Source organism: Canis lupus, chromosome 13 (genome assembly GCF_011100685.1).
Source record: "Canis lupus familiaris isolate Mischka breed German Shepherd chromosome 13, alternate assembly UU_Cfam_GSD_1.0, whole genome shotgun sequence".
Lineage (NCBI taxonomy): Eukaryota > Metazoa > Chordata > Mammalia > Carnivora > Canidae > Canis > Canis lupus.
This window is the reverse complement of record NC_049234.1, coordinates 19,505,395-19,525,547: the sequence shown is the minus strand read 5'-3', so window position 1 is coordinate 19,525,547 and position 20,153 is coordinate 19,505,395. Positions and strand designations below refer to the sequence as shown.

The following is a 20,153-nucleotide window of genomic DNA, read 5'->3' as shown; positions in this document are numbered from 1 at the left end:
GATGGTGGGATTGCTAATAATAGAACACCAGAGGGAATTCCCTTGGAGATCACCATGGTGCCCAGAGTGGCATCACTTTACCATCCCAGTACAAAAGTCAGAACCACAGGCCAAAGCCTTCCTAGATTTGTTGGGACAGATTATTTCTTCTAAGATTAAATTGATTTTGTAACCCAGCCTTTAAGGTCTTAAAATAATCCATTAAAAAAGATCCAGGAAGCCACTTCTAATGAAAAGCCTGGTCCTATCCAAAATGCAGGTGGCTAAACATATAGTCCTGGTTTAATATAGGTCCCATTCTTGCATCATTCTATTCATCAGATTAATTATTTGATTAGGGATGAGAGTGATTTATGGGCCAAGAGTGTAAAGCACAATTATTAAAATAATAATAATGGTTATTCAGTAGTGCTTGCCATATGGTAGCCACTTTTACATATTATTTCTATAAGCCTCACTATCAGCCTGTTATCTTCATGTTAGAGTCGAGAAACCTTGAGCTCAGAGAAGTGAAGTAATTTGCTCAAGGTCACAGCTGATAAGAGGCAGATTTAAGGCTTCTACTTTTGACTATCCTTCTCAAGTGTGGGGCATGCACAGTGGATAGCACTCAGCATGATTTTAATTAGCACACAGCCACCCCATTTTTATTTTCATTATTTATGTATTATCTTAAATGTGTATTAAAAATGCTGGTCTTAAAAAAATGCTGGTCTTCTGTTGTGGATAATTACGTGGTTTTGAAAAGTATTTAAGTTAAAAAAATTTAAGTCTATTTAAAGAAATACATTAAACAAAAAAAAGAAATACATTAAACAGATGGTGTGGAAGGATAACAAACATGAGGAATATGGAATATACATGCTGGAGTTTGGAAAACGTTGCATTATACCATGGGAGTCTGGACGTGGTATATGCCAATGAGGAGTCCCAGATGGTGTGCAGACAGCATGAAAACCCTTAAAAGGTAAAGAAGGAAGTCCTTTTTATATTTTTTTTATGGGCAAAAAGTGTGTGTGTGTGTGTGTGTGTGTGTTCACGTAGCGGGGGAAGGCAAAGACTCTGAAGAAAGGCAAACTCCCCCTCCCCACCACCCAACTTTGACTGGCGTTGGCCATGTCAGGCTACAGGCTGGTTGGAAAATTTCACCTAATGTGAAAAGTGCCAACAAAGACTTTCCAGAAGGAAATCCTATCCACCACCATCAAGTGATTTGAATGCCAGGTTCTGACATTCGGCCTGCCAACCTGGACTCTGAACTCCAGCCCTGAGTGAGGAGCACACCTTTCTTTCCATGAAACACCATCGAGAAAGGGCAATGCTGAGGAAAATAAAAACCCACTGCCAAGTTGAAGCACGGCTTGTGTTACAGTGAAAACAAAGCAGCAAAACCACATGCAGGGGCTGAGGCAACAGGACATTAGCCTTACGTGTTTTCACCACGCCCGTCAGAGCATCGCTGAAGCCTGAGGCCTGGGAAGCAAATATTTTCACATTGTAGTCCATTCCGCTGAGGAGGTTTGTGATAAGAATGGTGTTAATGCCGGATCCCACAAAAGTTTCTAGGGTCGGGCCAGCAACTGAGGGAGAAAGAATATATTTCAGTTACACCAGAACATGGAAAGATAGAAACACTCTTGACAGGATTTGTATTTACTCGACCGTGTTTCAGTCACCCAGGATTACATAGAAGACAAACAGCAGAGTTGGGGTTTGAACTTAGCCCCGTCTGGCTCTGAGAGTTACATACCTGAATGCCATGCAAGGGCTCTTTTTAGGGAACTAATCCTTTTCTCAGATATAGTGCTTTCCCTCGTGCTTTCTTAGAGAAGCTGGTCTGCCTCACAATCCACCATCGCCATGTTGTAAGGCCTTCCCAGTGGAGCTACCATATTACCATAGGCTTTGGGGCCCTTGCCAAACTAAAAAAGTCATTCTCAACTGTCCCTTTGAAGACACCCAGCCTTGTCCTCCACAGGTATGCAAGGGGCAGTAGCAACAAATTTTATCATGGACACTGTACTCTACCTTGCCACATGGGGGTCCAGCGTAAATGTTACCACTACCAGTTCTATCCCCTCCTTTTAGCATTTTTTTAAGAACAAACAGATGACACTATTATTCCAAGGCCCTTGACCAGCTGGTTTCTTTGGGCCTTTACATTTTCACCTCTTTGTCAACCCAGTGGAGTCTTTGATTTAGCATTAAAAACATTCCTGGCTAAGTCCTATACAAACTTATTTACCTCTGCCTTTTCCCATCTGTGCTCCTTCGTTAAGAGTTTTGAGTTACTAACAAGTTCCTAAAATACTCCTCACTTTATTTCAGAACCCCTTCCAACAATCTGTTTCTGTATTTCCGTATGTATGTGTCATTTCAGTAGTGATTTTCGCATGTACCAAACTCTTCATTCAAATGACCACATATAACTCTTCCACTTGACTTAGAGCAAGATTTCTCAACCTCAGTGCTAGTGACATTTTGGGCAGGATAATTCCTAATTCTGGGGTGTGGGGAGCAAGTATTGTGACTTGTAGATGCCTAACAGTATTTGCCTGATGCCAACAGCAACCCCCGCCCCAAGTTGTAGCAATCGAAAATCTCTCTGTTGGGCATCAAAACTGCATCAGTTGACAACCACTGGCCTCAAACAAAGCTAGGCTGTGCCTAGGTTAGGTGCATAACAAGTATGTATTCTGCTGATAAACATGCCCAGTCATTTTTTAAGTAGGGTCATAACTCCATCCTTCTAATAATATCTACCCTAACACTGACTATACAAGGAAAAACATTTTTTTTAAAAAAAGTAAGACCCTTCCCACTTCTCAAAACTAAAGATAAAATCAAAGATAGAAAATCAAAAGAGAAATAATTTATCTTAAAAACCATTCCAGATGCCTAATCATGGTAATAATATTTTTTACAAAGCATTACTTACCACTAACAGGTTTGTAGACAATCCTATAGCCCTTTACGGGGGAAGATGGGGGATCCCATGTAATGCGCAACCTGTTATACCATTCATCTGAGACCCGTAGGTTTTGGGGACCAGAGGGAGGCACTGCATAGAGAAAAGGGAAAAGAGTGGTTTAGTGTGGTTTCCATCTTTACAAACTACACTGTTAACAAAATGTAAGCTAGCTTCTCATAATGTTAAATTATTTACAAGTAAAAATGTATTTAAAAACACAGATTTTGAGAGTCTGTGGTTCTAAAAATTAAATAAATAGAAAATAAATGCTCATGATGAAACATTTTCATGTGAAGATCTGCACCTCATCCAAGGTCATTCTTGTTCCTTTTTATTCAGTTTACTATGAGTAAAACTGAATTGAACAGTGTTTATTACACATTTCTGTCTATTCACCACTGTGTTTCACTGTCAAGGTATGTTTGTACAGCAATATCAAGGGTGCTCCCACCATGGTAATGATGGTAATTATAGGAGGTAAGATTGTGGTGATTTTTTTTTGCATTCACTTTCATATTGTCTGTATTGTTTGAAATTATATATTATCAACCGAAAAGCTGGGGAAGAAACTTGATTTTCTTTTTTACATAAACCAGAAAAACAGCTGGTGTGCAGTTTCCTTGTTGACCTCAGTAAATGAACTGAGCTGAGAGTGTTAATTCAGATTCAAGAAATTATCTGAATCTTGGTTTGTACATATGCATATAGTAATTACAATATATTTTAAGTCTATACTGTAGACTTACAATCTATATGCTTTTATATTTTTATATTTACAATCAGATAGCTTTTATATTTTCAATTGTGTACATAGGCTCTTCCCACCCTTTTCAACATCCGTTAATTGGTCTTTGTAAACTGGCATTGAAACATTACAACAATGTTTTGTTGCACCAACTTTATAAACTTTTACAGTGCAATACATATCATTTTTCTGAGACAAACCAAAGGGTAACTTCTCAAGGTTCTTGCTGCCTGCCTTGGGAGCATTTGATAGGAGGTTCTTTTACATACATTTTTAATAGATGAAAAATAAACCAGATTGTAAATCCCTTTTTTTTTTTTAAGTTTAAGCCAAGCTTTTGGTCCAAATTGTGTAGGATAAGTTAAACTTAAATTGCATTCTATTAACAAATATGATTGTATTTCTATTAGCATAGTTATGTTGAAATAAAGTCTTAAAAAGAAAAAAAAGAAATTATACATTATCGTTTACCAATGTTTTTCTTTTTCTTTCTTTTTCTAACTTTTTATCAAAACAGTAATCTATATGTGGACAACCTTTGTTTTTGTTTTATAAATTTTATTTTATTTTTTTTAACATTTTTATTTATTCATGAGTGACACAAAGAAAGAGAGAGGCAGAAACACAGGCAGAGGGAGAAGCAGGCTCCATGCAGGGAGCCTCACATGGGACTCGATCCCGGGACTCCAGGATCACACCCTGGGCAGAAGGCAGCGCTAAACTGCTGAGCCACCCAGGCTGCCCTGTGGACAACCTTTGTAAACCAGTGTGCATACTGACAGGTACCACCATCATCATTTTTGTTGCTATTGGTGGAATGGAGTTGTGTTGACTACCGTTCAAACTAAGATCATCCACGAACATCTTGAAATAATTTTACTATATAGATATTGTTACATGTGGTGGTATTTTTGCAATGAGATTTAAGTCATAGTTCTATAGTAAAAGTCTTTAAATGGTTTTTATTTGTATGGCTGTATATATTTGCTCATTGTGGAAGCCTTTTACATATTACGCTAATTTTTGACATATGAAAGTTAAAAGTAGATCTTTGAGCCCAGGGCAACAGCAATTAGATGAAGCTCCTTTGCCTTCCCATCACCTCCTTTCCTTCTCTTTCCCTCCCCTCCCCACAGTAGCAGGGTTTACAGTAACTTTATGAGGTATTAGGGTGTTAAAAATAATCCCAAACCAACTCAGAACAGCTGAATTCACTAATGCTTATTTTGAACCAGCAGCTAGGGATGACTGGGTAGCTCAGTGGTTGAGCCTGACTTCAGCCCAGGGCATGATCCTGGAGTCCTGGAATTGAGTCCAATGTTGGGCTCCGTACATGAAGCCTGCTTCTCTCTCTGCCTATGTCTGCCTCTCTCTCTATCTGTGTCTCTCATGAATAAATAATTAAAATATTTTTTAAAACCCAGCATCTACAGGATTTTAATGACTTGTACACTTAACTTGAAAAAGCCACACTTAGGTGCCCAAGTACAGAATTCAGCCCTTGCCACCATTCTGCATCTAGTTGCACATAACTGCTTGGTAACTGTGGTGGATTAAAGATGGGTGCATCTTTAACCTTCCTCCCAGTGGGTGGTGGAGGCAGGCAAACTTCAAACCTGGGTGGGATTCTATGAACACCTCGCCCAAAAAATTACAGCAGAAGTGACACTGTACCAGTGCCACACATAGCCTTTAACTTCCCTGACAATCTCTACTTTCCACTCTTAGGCTTCTGAGTCATCACTTAAGAAACTATGACTCTCCTGCTGGAAAGAGCACACGGAGAGGCTCAGAGGTGAAGCAGAGAGAAAGAGAGAGAGAGAGGCTCAGCTGAGTCCAGCTTTCCAGGCAACCCCACCAACATGCCAGACATGTAGGTAAAGTTGTCTTGGATGCTCTAGATCAATCCAGCCACCAGGTGACCTTAATCCGTACCAAGTGGAGCAGAATTTCCAGCAAGCCCCACCTAATTTCCTGACCTATAAAATCATGTACTGGAATAAAAGGCTTCCCATTTTATGTCACCAGGTTCTGGGGTAATTTATGCCAGCACAGACAACCACGCAGTAATGAAGACAGCTAAGACTTTGTAGTACTGTAACCAAGGGTGCTCCTTGGCTTGATCATCATGGCCAATCTACCCAAAACAGACACTGAGTGGTGCCCCCTCCATGCCACACAGAGCCACAGGGCCTTTGCACAGAAAAGCAAACAGTAGGAATGAAGTCCTGGGCTTCTGTGATGTGTTCTCCAAGGAGAGACAGACAAACAAAAAATACTCCTGTATTTGAGTAAACAGAAAATATCAGATGGCAATTAGTGCCATAGCATGATAAAACAACAACAAAATAACAATTAAAAAAAAAAAAACCCAGGTTGAGAGTTTAGAGAGCAAAAGCTACTTTGCATGGAGTAGTCAGAAAAGTCTGAGGAGGTGACTTTGAGCTGGAATCGAAATGACAAGAAAAAGCCTCCAATGCAACTACCTGGGAAAGGCCATTCTGTTTGGGGGAAATGGCCAGTCCATCAGTCCTAAGGTGAAAACAAGCTTCAAATGTCCAATGAAGAGCAGGAAAGGAGGTATGGCTGGGGCATTTGTGAAGGGATGAGATTACAGAAATTGGCAGGGCTCAGGTCTTAGAGCACCTTGTAGGACCAAGGGAAGGATGCCTGCATTTTATCCTGAGTACAATGGGAGGCCCTTGGGAAGCTTGAAACAGAAGCCTGACATGAGATCATTTTTATTTTGAAAAGCTTCTTGGGCTGCCATGAGGAGAACAAAGGATCCAAGAGTGGAAGCACTCATTTTAGTGACAGAGAGTGAGGCGTGGATCAGGGCGGAGCAGTCAGATGAAGACAAGACGACTGGCCCGAGGAACACATGTTGGAGAATCAACAGGACTTGTGATGACTTAGATACTAGAAGAGGAAGACTTAGTTGTTTGTTAAGTCTTAGCTTAACTACACAAGAGGGATCCCTGGGTGGCGCAGCGGTTTGGCGCCTGCCTTTGGCCCGGGGCACGATCCTGGAGACCCGGGATCGAATCCCATGTCGGGCTCCCGGTGCATGGAGCCTGCTTCTCCCTCTGCCTGTGTCTCTGCCTCTCTCTCTCTCTCTGTGACTATCATAAATAAATAAAAATTTTTAAAAAAAAATTTAACTACACAAGAAAACTGAAGCCCAGAGCAATTGCTCACCTTGCCCAAAGCCATACAGCTTGCCCAGGTAGAGACAAGATTCAAACATGGATTTTCTGTCTCCAATCTCTTTTGCTCTTTTCACCCCGTGCTTTCAGGGCACACTACCGGGGATGGGCATTTTCAATTAATTAGTCAGCTAGTGTGCACAAGGAGAAAGCTTCACTCACAGGTTTTTCCAGGGGCAGAGACGCTGACACCTTCTCCATCATCATAGATGGGAGTCACCGTGACTTTGTACTCCGTATTGGGAAGGAGAGGCTTCAGAAGGAGATTGTTCTGGCTTCCAGGCACCATAACCTGAAAAGAAAGGCAAAGGGTCATGGTCTTAGTGAAGACCTTTGTTTCTGTTGGTCTACTAATGGAGCAAGACGATGGGGACCTTGAAATAATCAAAAGCAAGGCAATGTGGTTGGACAGTGATGAGAAAAATAAGCATCCATGCAAAAGCATTTCTCTCTAGAATTCCCCTACAGCAGCCCTTAGTTTATAACTTCTAATGCAGGTTTCAATGTGAAGAAAATAAGCTCTGGGGACAGACATCTCTCTTGACATCTCTTCTCTTGACATCTTTTCAGCATGTGTAAAGTACCTAGAAGTGAGAATAGTCGTCTATTTGGAAAGCAGGTGTTTATAGCTGAGGAGTGTTCATTCTATAACCCAGCCTGCTTATCATTTTTTATTCTACTTAAGTATCCTCTTGAAAATCCAGCCTTCTCTTCTTTACCCTCTCAGACATAATCTAATCCCAGTACTTTAGAAAAGAATAGAAGCTAGCCAAGAACAACCACACATTAAATCCATGTTTTCCAGAGGGGGGGAAAATGTGGCAGGCTTATTTCTAAAAGGAGATTCCTTCTTCCATCTGAAATCACCATCACTCTACCTCTCAAGGCTGCAAAAAGTGAAATGCAGTGGCGAGATCCACGCTGCACAAGCATCAGTGTAACACGCCATGTGGCTCAGTGGTGCAAATTCTGGTATCCCTAAATGAACATATGGACCACATGAGAAAAGCCACATGTTCTCAATGTTAAAACCACAAAATTTTTTGCCTCTGCTTCTGCAGTCAGATGCTGGCACACCTCTGGGCCATTTAAGGAACTTAATCGTGGCTGGAAAAATGCTATGTAAGAATCTAAGTACTGACCCAAACGTGTTTAAAGGAATCACAAGACTGGGACAGCTGGAGATGCTTTTTGATTCAAGGGCTGGGTAAAATGCCAGCAGGCAAAGGGCTGTGCTGTCTACTTCTGGATGAGGGAAGAGACCAATAAATCATGGAATAAGCCCTAGGAAGCCTCAAGTTGAACCCAGAAGCAGCTGTTGCCAAGATACCACTAAGATCTAAAAGCAATTTTATAAAATATATTGTTAAAAATGAAGTCTCAATTAGGTGATCTTTTATTGAATTAGTATGATTTTACTCCTTATATGAAAGGGACATTGAAATATACTAGAGTTGAGTTGATGTGGACCTGAGAGGGAGTTTTTTTTTTTTTTTTTTTTTTTTTTTTTTAAGAGCTCTGCTTTATTTTCGAATGAGTGAGATAACCCTGGCATTAAGACGGGTAAAGGAAGAACAGTGGTTGCCCTGACTTGCATTACCCCATCAATGTAGCTTCCTCCAGGGCACTTCTTTTAAATAGAACTCTTCCGAAGCACAGAGCCTGGGCATTCCATCCGAGCTGTCTGTTTAGCAAACCACCCATGTTGATCCTCCTTAAATAAGATCATCTTGCAAACTGAGAAATGCATGGGCTTGGAAGCAATCACACTTAGACTGTGGGATTCCAAAAAGCAATAGGGCCACTGTGGAGGAATCACTGAGCTTGCTAGGAAGTAATTGCTGTGGTTTATAATAACAGCCATCTTTTACCCATCAATTATTATATGCCAGGTGCTACCCTAAGGATTTTAGTATAGTAATTCACTTATTCTTCACCACAACCCTTGGAGGTAAGGAGAAACATTACATTACTTTTACATATGGGGAAATTGAGGCCCACACAGCTTCTGAGTAAAGAAACCATCCTGAAATCCAGGATATCTAGCCTGAGCCTTGCTTTAACTACTATACCCTGCTCCCTGTGGCTACACCACTTGAACCTTTTTACCCTAATGATATTCCATTCCAAGAATAAAATGTAAATCTCCTCTTGGAAATGCAAAGTCCCTTCTGCTTGGCCTCTGCTTGTTTGCACAAAGCAGGGTAAAGATGGGCTCATACCAAAAACAGATGCTGTAGATCATAGCAGATGGTGGTTTTGTTTATAAAACAATTCTATAAAAGATGCTTATGGTTAAATGAGATGCAAATCTAACCAGTGAACTTTCACGTTTTAAATTTTCTTTTAGAAATGGAACTTCATGTCTGGCTCCATTATTGCCCAAAGCTGTTCAGAGCAGCCTGGATCCCATCAGCAGAAAGAGGGTTCCCTGCCTCTCCTTGTGTTCCCATCTTACAAAATTCTGTGTCTAGACAGTGATTCAAATGCTATCTGCGGTAGAGGACTAGGTAGCGTTGGCACTGCTGTTTTAATTCCAATCAACTGAAGACAATATTTTTATAAAGTACAATAAAACAAAATTGCTGGTAGAAACGATCATGTTCCTGGATGTTGCTGCAGTGTCAACTCGCTACAAATGTTTATAAAAGCTAAATCTTAATATCCCAACTTATCTTGTAAGAGACACAGACACACACTGAGTACACATACTTGTTCTGGAACATTTCTTGCAAATTAGAATTCAGGTCATGGTTATTGATGTTGACATCCAGGCTCTAGAAAAGTCTGAAATCCTGATCAGCCTCTCACAAATAAAGAAGTGTGAGACCTCCAAACCCTGACAACAAATTCAGGTCAAAGTCATTGCTGGCCAAGAAGCTTTACTTTCTAAAAGTTCAAAAATATTTTATTGGAAATATTTGGTAGATTTGATTATGTTTAGAAAATACATGAATACTTCGCTTACTCAGCTGGAAAAGGAAATTGGATTCTCCTTGTTTTACATATGCTAAAGTTGTACTTTGGTTTACAAATGTTATATACATATAGCATTCTCTCACTTGATCATTTCCTCAAGCAAATCTAATTAAATTTTATAGTTAAGGAAATTTTAGAAAGATGTTAAGAGGCATTTCTCTTATCTGGACACATCTCCTTTCTCACTTTTATAATGTGCTTTAGCTCTCTGCCTTTCACAGTCATGCATTATTACTTAAAGATACTCAATTGGTGTTGGTAGTTCAAGGGCTTTGGATTTTGATAGAGATCTGCATCTGCCTGCCCTACTTTTGCTTTATAATCTAAATCTATATGCACCCACTTTCTACCTCTGGTAATAATACACTTATGAAGAAGTAACATTTTCTAAAACACGAGATAAATTCTCAATTAATCCTCAACTGGGTCCCTGAAAATATGCCTGTAAACGAAGTGTGCACAAATCCAATTCAAATGGAATTGAGTGAAAGAGCTTGAAATTTAAAGAATTCTACACTACTTTCTTCTGTTTAGCAAAAACACTTCTGCACAGTAAAAATCACCACCAAATTTATCAATATTTTTCATTTTTATGAAGAGTTTGCTTAACTGGGGCATATGTGTGTTTCAGACTTTTGATCTTTTTTTCCTTCATGTAGGTGTCCAAGTGTTTCAAAATAAACAGTGTGAAATGAAAGAAACTAGCAAAGGGACTATTATCTAGAGAACAACCCAAAGTAAATATTATTATTATTTTACCTTGCATAGCTTACAAGTGCATGCATGAGATTAAATTGTTAAATCTTTCCAAATTAGAAATAATAATTTAGCAAGAAGCTTAATATGTTTCTTGGAAAGAGTAGAAATAAAAAACAAAAAAACAAAAATGAAACTCTTACTCTGGGAAGTTTTTATGGGTCTCATTTTTAGGGACTATATAAAAATATGGGACAATAATAGGGAAAATTAAAACAACCAAACTATGTCCCTACTTACCATTGGTAAGTACAATTTTATTTTGAATTTTTCAATCATGGACCACTTGAAATGTATTATCTGAGTGAATTTATAATTCAATTAATTTTGTTTAACTATCTAAATATTTTATTAGCTTTAACTTTCTAAAGTACTTTCATTAATTTTCTAAAAGTACTCCCAGACCAGTTTCAGGGACCTTCTGGTTATTCCCAGTGGACGTGGCTATCTTCAGGGGTATCACTGTGTTCTGTAACAAGTCCTGTACCAACCTGAAACTAAGTACTTTCCTGAGACAATTTTGGGCTCAAATCATTGTTTATGTAAGCACATAAATAAATATAATTTTCCATCAAAGGCTTTATATGTGAGGAGGAGGAAAAAAGGATAATAGTGTTATTCTTGAGCAATAATGAATTTGGAGACGTCTCTCCTAGAGTGTCTCAAAATAATGTAGGCAAAATAATAATAAGAAGAAATGCAAGCAATGAGGCTAAATAAAGCATATTCCATGACTAAAAAGAAAAGTTTCTTTTGGATGAAAACTGGAGTTATCTGGTCTGATGGGAAGCATGTCCAGGAAACAATGAATGATATAAATTAAGAAAATATGGGAAGGCCATGGCTAAAAGTGTACCCAGGTTTCTAATACAGAAAAACAAACAGGTTTCTAATACAGAAAAACAAATTAAACCAAACAAGGAAAACTCAGCCTATAAAAATCCAAGTTCCCTAAGGAAAACACTCATATTTAAGAATAAGCTAGAAATGACTATAGAACTAATCAAAGTGAGTTGATGTCAGTGAAAAACATAACTATGCATTAATGGATGCTATTATTAGGAACACTTCAACTATGTAAAAACAACCCTTCATGCATGCTTTGCATAGAAGATTTAATCATATTCCCAAGGGTGAAAAAGTTTACTATATGCGTATATATTAAAGTTTATATGTTAGAAGCCTATACACACACACACACACACACACACACACACACACACATATATATCCGTGGTTGATCCTTGAAGAACATAGGAGTTAGGGCTGGCGACCCCCTACACAGTCCAAAACCCATATATAACTTTTGGCTCCCCTAAGACTTAACTACCAAAAGCCTTCAGTTGACCAGAAGCTTTCTCGATTTGTGAAAATAGTCAATTAGCACACATTTTTATATGTTATATGTATTACATAGTGTGTTCTTACTATAAAGTAAGTTGGAAAAAATGTTATCCAGAAAATCACAAGAGAAAATACATACACAGTACTGTGCTGTATTTATATAAAAAAAAAAATCCACATATACATGGACCTGTGTAGTTCAAACCCATGTTGTTCAAGGGCCCACCATATATACACACAGAGACAGTGTACCGTGGACTACATATGACACAACATTGGTGCTCTAACTAATTGTCAAGGCAGCATGGAAGACAAGGTTCAGAAGCTTTATCAGTTTGAAGCAAGTTGTATGTGGAGCAAATTCTAGAGATAGAAAGGTCATCAAGAAACCAGTATTTAAGTTTGGATGAATAGAAAACATTAGTTTCTCGAGATGGTAGAGTCACCAAGAGAGGAGGGGTAAAGCCTGCACTGATCTGAGGATAGCCTTGTTAGGTCTGTTAGTCAGGAAACCCAGTAGTTTCTAGCCAGTCGTATGTATACAGACAGTTCCTACCACTTCTTCCGCATGGTCCCCTGGAGCAGTCAGATAGGTCACCCTGAACTGCTGCACGTTGCTGTCTGAAATGTCCCATTTTACCCGCAGGCTAGAAGTGGTTTCGTCATCTACAACCAGGTTTCTGATTCCTGTTCGGAAAACTGGAACAAGCACAACCAAGGATTAAAGGCCTATGAACCCATCATATTCCACAATGAGCTCCAGAGACCATTTGTGGACATGGCACCAAGTATCACTTCATGTATCTCTTTAACATAGAGCCATATGAAGAGCAATTCAGCTTTAGTAGGTAAGGGGGGTGGGGAGGCCATCACACCTACTGGTAGCAGGTAGAAATGAGTTTCAGAGATGCTTACAGGGTGAGACCATGGACCCCCCCTATCAGTTCTGTATATACACCAGTAAGGGGAACTGGGGAGAAGCCATTAGACTAGGAAACCTGATGGGGAGCCTCCAAGAGAGCATGCCCACCAATACCTCCCACCAGTGCTCTGCTGGAGAAGCAGAAATGAGGGACCAGATGTGGTCAGTCTCAGTGTGCGATCCAGCATCCAATATACATCCTATTCGCCTGTACCCTCATTTCTGTTTCAAGACTTGTCATTCAAAGCACTCATCTCGGGATCCCTGGGTGGCGCAGCGGTTTGGCGCCTGCCTTTGGCCCAGGGCACGATCCTGGAGACCCGGGATCGAATCCCACATCGGGCTCCCGGTGCATGGAGCCTGCTTCTCCCTCTGCCTATGTCTCTGCCTCTCTCTCTTTCTCTCTCTGTGACCATCATAAATTAAAAAAAAAAAAAAAAAAAAAAAAAAAAAAAAAAAAAAAAAACAAAGCACTCATCTCTCACCATGGTTGCCTCTACCCATTCAGCCCACATAGATATTTATCCTTTCTCTAGTATCTGTCCAAACTCCTTCACCCATGGTCTCTGACACATTCCTTCTCCTCTCCCGAGATGCTGACTCCCTCATTTATCCCACCTGACTTCTTTATCTCTCCCTCATTTATCCCACCTGACTTCTTTTTATCCTTCTCCAGTGACACTTTCTTTTCTTCATTCATTCAGAAAATATTCACTGAGTTTTTCCTTTGTCAGACTCTGTTAGGCCTTTGAGACATACAGGGATTGACACTTGACAAAAATACTAAAAGTGTCACAGAGAAGCAAGAGAGTGACATGTAGCAGTCAACATTGGGGGAGGGTACCAGGCAATGCCTCACCTTCAGGGCTAGGAGTTCTAGCTGGGAGAAGGAAATGGGAGAGCTTGAAAAACATGGTTGAATCCAAGAAGAAAAGCAGAAGGATCTTGAATGTTATGACAAAGAGATTTGGGAGCACCGTGATAAAGAAGAGCTCAATAAAGATTCACTGGAGAATGAATGAATCAGTGAATGAATGAATGGGTGATGGACAGCCACTGAAGGGTTTTAGGTAGAAAAAGAAATGGTATAATCAAACTTGTGTTTTACCTAGTTGACAGACAGCTAGTTGGGGGACAGGGCGGAAGTTAAGTTGAAAGAGAAAATAGCTGAGGTAGAAATCCCATTCTGTGGGTAACTGAGACCTATCAGGTTAGGTTACCCATAGAAATGCAAGGACACCATAAAGTGAATAATTCTCAACAGACAGCAACAGAAGTCACTGTGATCAAAAGAAGGGATAGATTCCTGAGGCATTAACACCTTCTAAAAGACTAGGAGAGTCTAAAGACTTGGAACCCAAAACAAAGATGGAAGTAGAGAGATGTCACAGTAAGGTCTGAAGACTCATTGGCCTTTAGGGCTAAGAAGAGGTTAAAAGGTTCTAAGAGGATTAATTTTTGAATTGGGAGGCCCCACTTCTAAATAATAATATAAAATAAATAAAACTGGGATAACAGCACTTCTATTAAATCAAACTTTTCTTATGGGGAAATGGGGACAAATTCTATTCATCCTTACCTGAGGTCACAGGTCTGGTGGGGGCTATGGTTGTAGATGGTTCGGTCCAAAAACTGTCGACTAAAAAAATATTCATTACTTTAAAATTCTGCAATGATTGTAACTACACATTTGCATATAGCATTTTATAGTTTTCAAAGAAAATTTCATCTATATTATCTTACTTGCTCCTCTCAACCATCTTGACCGTGGTTGCAAGAATGAAGAAATGAGCTGTAAATAAAGCAGACAAGGCATCTATTCTGCTGATAAGGAAACTGAAACCCAAAGAAGTGAATGTTTCTAATCACAGATACCAGCTTTCACATAAACATTTGAATGACACATGCAACTTTGTGAAACCTCCCAGTTACTGTGAAATGGGGCATAGCTATGGTAATTAAAGGAAAATAAACAAGCTGTAGATCAAGCTATGAAAGGGCTGCCAAACAAGACCACCAAGGGGAAAATAGGCATTATTTTCTATGTCGTGTATTCACCCTGGGCATGGGAGCAGTTGTGCAGTTCTCCACCCAGAACCCCTCTTCACAGTCAACATGCTCATCCACAGCTTCTGGAATACTGGCTGCCAATGGCTCAGAGCTCTGGGAACTGCCTCGCCTCAGGTCACAGACACTGTTAGGGGATGGCCCACCTCCAATGACTGGAGATGGAGGGATACAAAGACTCAGCCCCATTGACTCAGTTTGGGACAACTCTGGAGGGTCATCCCAGGTCCAGAACTCCTCAGGGAATTAGCCAAAGGCTCAGTTATAGCTTCTCCCTATGTCTCATTCTGCCATCCTTACTTCCTTACAGATCCTCTCCCCACTACAGTCTTCAATTAACCTTCTGGATGCAATTTTCTGTTTCAGAATATGATCCCAGGGAACCTCATCAAAGAAAATTTAATATGTGGTTAATACCTCATATTTAAAAAATGAAGGGATGAATGAATCAGCGAGTGAACTTTCTACAGGATTTTTGGAACCAAGATTGATTTGGGAAATTCCAAACGCTCTTGGACATGCTTGCCCTCAGTTTATTTGTTCACTCATGTATTCATTTATAAATTATCTTACCCATCCATCCACCAATTCAACAAGTATTGAAATATAACACAGTAAAAATATAACAAGTACTAAGCTCGATACTGGGGATATAATGGTGAGCAAGACAGAGATGGTCTCTGCCTCTATGGTGAGAATACCCTAGGATTCTCATATGCTTCACATATCGGTTTCATTAAAGGTGAGAATATATGAAGAATTCTGGGGGACACAGAAATTGGAGCCTCTGTAGCCAGGAACAGGTGGGCAGGAAACCAGGTGGGTGGGAGGCTATAGGAATGACCACTGGTGATGTCCACCTCAGCCAGAAAGACACTTACGCGTGGTCCCCACAGCAGTCACCACCTCACTCTCACTCCCATCATCCAGTACAGCCAATAGCGAAACTTCATATTCGGTGCCGGGCTCCAGGCCTTCAATAACATATGAGTCTTGGTCTTCTTTTAGGAGAACCTGAAAAGCATCTGGTGCTTAGTAACTGGGTTTACTTAAATAGAGGTGAAAGTTAAGAAAAAAAATAATAAAAAGGAAAAAAGGTATCCTGAGCATGAGCAAAAAACTAAGTATACAACACTCCAGGGCCACTGAACTCAATTTTAAAGTCAAACCAGAGACTTCATTCCTTTCAATTTCCCCAACAAATGTGCTATTAATATTGCAAAAGTGCCAACTGAAGCTTTATTCAATGTCATTTATCAAAGAACCTATAAATATATTAAATATATGACTAAGGCCCAAGGGGGAAAAATGCCATTTTAATCTTACAAAAAAAATCATATGATTTGACATTTATAAAACTCCATGCCAGGCAAAATATTAATTACTTCAAGGATTCTTAATCTCTTTGAAAGTGAAGACCAACTCAAATGTGCAATGGGTATCCACTTCCAGAGAAAATGCTCCAGATTACTTTCCAGGCTGTTTCAGAAACTCACTTCTTCAGTCTTCCCACCATAGACTGGAATCCACATCAACTTGTGCTGCCCTTCATCAACTGAAAGGGGATGCCAGGTTACTCTGAAACCATCTGTCGTCACTTCATCAATTTCCAAGTATTGCTGGGCTGGAACTTCCTCTGTGAGCCAAGCAAGGAGACCTTGTTAGAGAATGGAGAAGCCAACAAAGCCAAACTCAAGCAGCTCTCAGGGCCACAGGAAGAAGACTCTGTGAGGAGCCTCTGGCTTTAGGAAGCCCATAGAAGTCATAAAGCAGTGCCCATGGGTCCAGTGTGACCTCAAGTTTCTGGTGCCATCATTTACCCACAGTATCAGGAAGACCAGGGAAACACCACATTTCTTAAGTTTTCCAATAATTTCCAGAACTCTTAGATTCTCTCTTTGGCTCTTTACTTGAACTACAAAAAGTAAGAGTGTCACATTCATTACTTTACAAAGATATTTTTTCTTTATGTTGAGGAAATTAACAAATTGGTGCCTTTGAGGCCTGGGAAATGTTCCTTTTAGTTTTATTTGCTTTCGTGCCTAAATTATCCGCTAGTAATAAGCTAAAGAAAAACCTTATATCTTTTAAACCTTGTACATATGGGTGCCATCGGAAGTGAAATATAATTTATCAGACCTTCCAGAATTTCATATTTCAGGGGTGTACAACAAGAGCACGACATCCAACTGCATGTCAGTCATTGTAAGTCACTGATTTTTATTACTCGAGATTAGAGATTTTAAAACTCTTTCACAAGACACCAGGAGAATCCCAACTGGAGTCAGTCCTCAGGAAGTTCTGTGGAATTACTGTACTTTTTTCTGTGAATATTATTTCTCAATGGAGCATATTTCTCATCTCTCCAAAATAGTTTCTCATCTCCTCAGTATAGCACTCAATTGTTTTCCCAAGCACAATTGTTTAACTTTCCTTGTTAAGTTCAGGAAGCAAACAATAGAATCATTGCCACCATGAGGCAAAAATTTTTGTATTTATTAACTACAGGGTGTATACAGGAAAGGAAAATCGTGCGGTCATGCCTTACATTTTTGTTTTTGTTTTTAGTATTTAAAAGATTCCATATTCTTATATTAATAGTCAGGCTGCATGAATACATTATTGGTTACAGAGTGATGTCTTAGGTTAAACAGCATGAAACTTTCATTCTTGCAGGTCAAAAAATTGTTGGGTTATCATCAATTTTGGGAGTCCATCTTAATATGCATGCACATGAAGACAGAAGAAAGCTGTGAAGTTTTTAGATTCATAGAGAAAGAAATGGTCTAAGATTAGGAACAGAACGGTACACACATTTACTTAACTGAGACTTTTTGAGTTTAGATGATCTTTCCTCTTTTTGCTTTGATAGAAAATAATTAGGCAATACACATTCTAGTCACCTAACTGGTTGTTAATAATAATACAATGCAGAGGCACCCGGTGGCTCAATCAGTTAAGTGTCCAACTGCTGGTTTTGACTCAGGTCATGATCTTAGGGTCATGACATGGAGACCCAAGTAGGGTTCCGTGCTCAGTGGGGAGAATCTCTGCTTGAGATTCTCTCTCTCTCTCTCTCTCTCTCTCTCTGCTCTCTGCCCAACATGTGTGCACACACACTCTCTCTCAAATAAATAAATCTATAAAAATAATAATACAATATCAACAAATATTTAAATGCAGTCTCTTCAGGCACCTGGATGGCTCAGTTGGTTAAGCCTCTGCCTTTAGGTCAGATCATGATCCCAGAGTCCTGGGAATCTCTGTTCAGCAGAGTCTGCATCTCCCTCTCCCATTGCACCCACCCTTTGTCCCACTCATGTATGCATGTGTGTATGTGTGTGTTCTCTCTGCCTCTTTTCTGTCTCTCTCAAATAACAAATAAAATCTTTAAATAAATAAATAAAATAAAATGCAATCTCTCCAAAATCACAACTGAAGAATCTGCTCCAGCTTCTGATTTCTGTATAGTTACTCTTGGAAATGTCCAAACCATGACAAGGCTCACCTGTGGTAAAAATTCCAGTCAGAGGCTCTGACTGTCCCTCATCATAGATAGAGAAAATGGCAACAGTGTAGTCTGTGAGTGGCGTCAAGCCCTTCAGAGGGAAGGTAGTAACAGGATCAACTTCAACCTGCAAAGCAGAGAAGTCATAACAGCTACCTCAGATACTCTCTAGACACGGGCGACGGAAGGCATTTTATTATTGTCTGTAGTTTACTTGGCTTGGCAGCAGAGCTATAAAGACTTCAAAAGTATTACTGAATTACATATAAAACCAGTCTGCTTCTAGATTACACATTTCTAATTTTCACCTTTAAATAGATTACCTCTCAGTTAATTCTCAGGACATTTTTACAACCAATATTACTTCCACTTGTTGAAGATATGGAAAGGAAAGTGCACACAACTTACAATGCCACTAGAAATAAACATAATGCTTCCAGCCTGATCTTCTAGGAGCAGCCAGTTTTTGGCTTCACTGCCTGGGCTCCACTGACCCATGACTAAATATCACACATTACTCCTATCGGAGCTACACAGACGAGCAACCAGCAGGGGAAGAATCAGGAGATATTCATACCAAAGATCACTGTAAATATTTGAAATATTCCTTTATATTCCACGGGGAGATATATTTGGGAAAAAAATATGTACCAATCTCTTTAGAGTACATAAGGGGTGAAGTGCTAAGGATAAGGACCAAGGGTATAGGAAAGGGAAGGATCAGAAGAGGAACAGCAAAGAATGAAGAAAGAAACCATAAAGTAAGAAGAAATGCAAGCAGGATCTAGAACACAGAGCCCTGAGCAAAGCCATCCTCAACAAAGAGCAAAAGCAGACACAATTTTATCACTGAAAGGTTGGGTCTTGGGCCTCTGAACCCCATAGCTCTGGGGGCATATTATAGACCAAGTAAATGGTGCCACACGTATACATTTTCTATACCTTGTCTCAATTAACCCTTACAAAACTCCTGTAAGGGAGGTACTTAATAAGACACTCTAGCTATAAAGATACTCCAAGGAATTGAAGAAGTGAACCTATTTACCTAAGAGGAGACTCTGCCAAAAAAGATCATTTAAAATGTTTTCAAGAGACATTTAGAGCAATTTCAGTACGATCTGTCATTTACAATACTATCAATGACTAAACTTGATAGCACCCGAGGTTAAAGGGAAGATAACTACGCTTACTGTATAGATTTGCTCATGGCAGTCAACGTGACCTTTACCAAAATATGAAATGGGTCACTGTCCTACTTAAATTTCTTTAGCTATCTATGGCTTTCCAAATCAAAACCAAGCATCCTGTGATGACCTCTTGGCTTTTCATAATCTGGAGCAGGCTCCTTTTTCCTGCCATGGTTCTGATCACCCACTGGCCTCTGGCTACACTGGCTTGTCAGCTCCCTGTCTAATTCACCTCAGGGCCTTTGCACATGCAATTCATTCTGTTTGGGACCCTATCTCCCTAGCTCTTTTCAAAACTAGGCCTTTGCCATCTGTCAGGACCATGCTTAACTTTTACCTCCTCACAGAGGGTTTCTCTTTCCACCTATCTCAGTAGGGCTATCCCCTAACACTGCCCTTATTTGTTTCCTCCCAGCACCAAACAGCCTGAAATCATTTTATCTCCTATATACCTATTTATTTTCTCCT

General features: G+C 39.7%; 1 protein-coding gene across 4 annotated transcripts in view; it reads right to left on the bottom strand.

Moving 5' to 3' along the window:
* The window catches only part of COL14A1 (collagen type XIV alpha 1 chain), a 218,122-nt gene that overhangs the window by 112,794 nt on the left and 85,175 nt on the right, over positions 1-20,153 (bottom strand). For all 4 annotated transcript variants that reach the window (XM_038555416.1, XM_038555415.1, XM_038555414.1 and 1 more), the window contains exons 15-22: positions 18,499-18,625; positions 16,487-16,626; positions 15,872-16,004; positions 14,503-14,562; positions 12,558-12,700; positions 7,085-7,214; positions 2,939-3,061; positions 1,431-1,580 (exon numbers count right to left, since the gene is read on the bottom strand). In XM_038555416.1, the coding sequence (XP_038411344.1) occupies positions 1,431-1,580; positions 2,939-3,061; positions 7,085-7,214; positions 12,558-12,700; positions 14,503-14,562; positions 15,872-16,004; positions 16,487-16,626; positions 18,499-18,625 (1,006 nt within the window). The remainder of the gene's footprint in view (positions 1-1,430; positions 1,581-2,938; positions 3,062-7,084; positions 7,215-12,557; positions 12,701-14,502; positions 14,563-15,871; positions 16,005-16,486; positions 16,627-18,498; positions 18,626-20,153) is intronic.